The 2500-nt window shown below is 36.8% G+C and overlaps 1 protein-coding gene across 1 annotated transcript in view; it reads left to right on the top strand.

The window, feature by feature from the left end:
- LOC137656441 (KRAB-A domain-containing protein 2-like) overlaps positions 1-504 on the top strand; it is a 10192-nt gene extending 9688 nt beyond the window's left edge. The window contains exon 3 of the mRNA XM_068390620.1: positions 453-504. Within this exon, the coding sequence (XP_068246721.1) occupies positions 453-504 (52 nt within the window). The remainder of the gene's footprint in view (positions 1-452) is intronic.
- The last annotated feature ends 1996 nt before the right edge of the window (positions 505-2500 follow it).

The following is a 2500-nucleotide window of genomic DNA, read 5'->3' as shown; positions in this document are numbered from 1 at the left end:
AATAATAATAATAATAATAATAATAATAATAATAATAATAATAATAATAATAATAATAATAATAATAATAATAATAATAATAATGACTTGCTAGTTGTACAAAAAGTTAAATCAAAATTCCTGTGTGATGCAAAAACGCTTGATTCTTGTTGTGTTGACTGAAAAAAGGATGTTTATTCAACTACAGTAGTACCTCGGTTTATGAGTTTAATTAGTTCTGGAGTGAGCTCCAGCCTAAAGATCTCGTTCTCCAAAAAATTATTTTTCTCATTAGAAATGTGGGAAATTCACACGATTCAGTGCACTCGTTAATAATTGCAATCATTCATTCATTTCTGAAAAATTATAATAGTAATTTTTGAACAATTTGCAAACTCTAACATAAGAAATTGATACTAATTGAAAAATAAAAATAGAAATATTGACTAATTAACTCATGCTTTATCTTTGAGGAGAGTTGTTGCTGGTTTGAGAGGAGGAGGAGGAGGAGGAGGAGGTAGTTAATGCTTGCAGGAAGAATCTCTCTCCATGAAAGCTTTTGGTAAAATATTGAACGTCATTCGATACTACCAACTGAATAACATAATTAAACTTTCAAGAAATTTTTTCGTATTTTCTTTGCACTATTATAATCAACTATGAGAAGGAACCTATCTAGAGAAATCTGTGCTAATCCTTGTTTTAAAATGGCATGAGAATGAGACATTTCATGATCAGTTCATAGATTCGCTGCTTGCCCCCACAAAGCCTTACCTGGATGATCGGTTTCTAAATTTTTTTCCTGCGTTTCCCATATTTCTAACATCCTCATCTAACTTAAAGTGAAATGATTGTCAGCTCCTCCCTCCTCTTCTAGTGGAATATCCTCCACAACTTCTTGTTGCTGCTCATTATGAAACTCCATCATCTCCTCTGTCATCATCAGCTGCCTCTTCCGTGTGTACGAATCTGTGAAAATCTCGTTCAGGAACACAAGTATGCCACAGTTTCCTCGAAACAGTATTGAGGGCTTTGATGGTAACCCCTTCCAAGGCATTGTCAATGTTTTTTAAGCTGTTGACAATTTGAAAATCCTTCTATAACTCTGAAAGGGTATACTTGATCCATTCGGTGAAATCCAAACATTACTGGAACATTATCTTGTATAAATCTTCTTGAAAATCTAGATCACATGCTGATAGTTGGGTTCAAGTATGAGAGAAGTGTTTGGAGACAGGATCTTCATTTTGATGAATTCGATCTCATCCATCAAGGTATCTTCAAGGCCTGGAGGATGAACAAGAACGGTGACCATCTTAAAAAGACCCCTCAGATACAAGGCTAGTGGAGCATAGAGGTAAAACCATAGACCCCAAGTTGGGGTCCATTGGATCACTAATATAAAGTAAAACATATTAAGGTATTAATACAAAGCGGATAGAGACCAGGAACGGGTGCAATGTCTTTTAAACGTTTGAAGGCCAATTATAAATGGCAGAGGACAGGGGAAGTGACATTGCCCTATCAAGCAGGACAATCCCCTCTCAACCCAAGCTAACACCAGGGAGGGCCAGACAATGTCTGCTGATGGATCTGCAGATAGACCTATAGGCTCCCTCAAACCACCTATCTTTAGCTCACAAGGATAGTGAGGTTGCAGCTACCAAAGAAACTAGTGAGTTTGGGCGGGACTCTTAACCCTATTCTGGCGATCACCAGTCAACAAATTGGCCACTACATTGCTTTCTTTTTTCGCTCATGAGTCACCTTTAAACCTTCATACTAGACCTGAGTGCCTCCGTCCATCTTGTTCTTAAGGGAAGAATAAAGCAGAAGGAACGCAAAGGGTAAACAAATCTCTCCATTAATCATCGACGAGGAAATAAGGGCACCTTAATAACTGGAAAGGAAAGCTTGAAACTGCCGACGCGACCCATGATAAATGGATGGTCTGTTTGCTGAGGTCGATGCGACCAGGTACACAAAAGAACTAATTAGGAATTTTGCTTCCGATTCCTCACCTTTCCGGCAGGTTTTTATCCTTTCTTCCTGGAAGTATGTGGCAAAAAAGGTCAGATTGTGTATCTGACCATTTCGCCACAAACTTTGGTGTTGTGACTTTTTATGAGGATATGGAAAAAGTATATATAACTTGAATAGGGAGATAATAAAGAAAAATGGTTAACTAGAAAGTAAAAACAATATGATAGTAAGAGTGAAGAGGAATTTGATCTTGACATTTCTTAAAATTTCAACCTGTTTTTGACCAACTCGATGAATGATGATCCCTGGTAAACTATAGACACATTGATCGGTTTTCAAAAAGAAACTAAATTACAAACAGCGAGATATTGTACGTATAAGCCGTGGACTTACCAAAAATATGTCAAAAAAGATTAGAAAAGATAAGAATTTTACCGAATTAAGGAGTATCCCTATACGAAGGTTATTAAGTTGCAGTCCTCGAAAGGAAAAAGGGTATGGACAGATGCTGGAAAACCAAGAATAGATGTAGAGAGAG

Source organism: Palaemon carinicauda, chromosome 17, assembly GCF_036898095.1.
Source record: "Palaemon carinicauda isolate YSFRI2023 chromosome 17, ASM3689809v2, whole genome shotgun sequence".
Taxonomy (NCBI): domain Eukaryota; kingdom Metazoa; phylum Arthropoda; class Malacostraca; order Decapoda; family Palaemonidae; genus Palaemon; species Palaemon carinicauda.
Note: the sequence above shows the minus strand (reverse complement) of the source record. Positions and strands in the feature narration are given on the sequence as shown.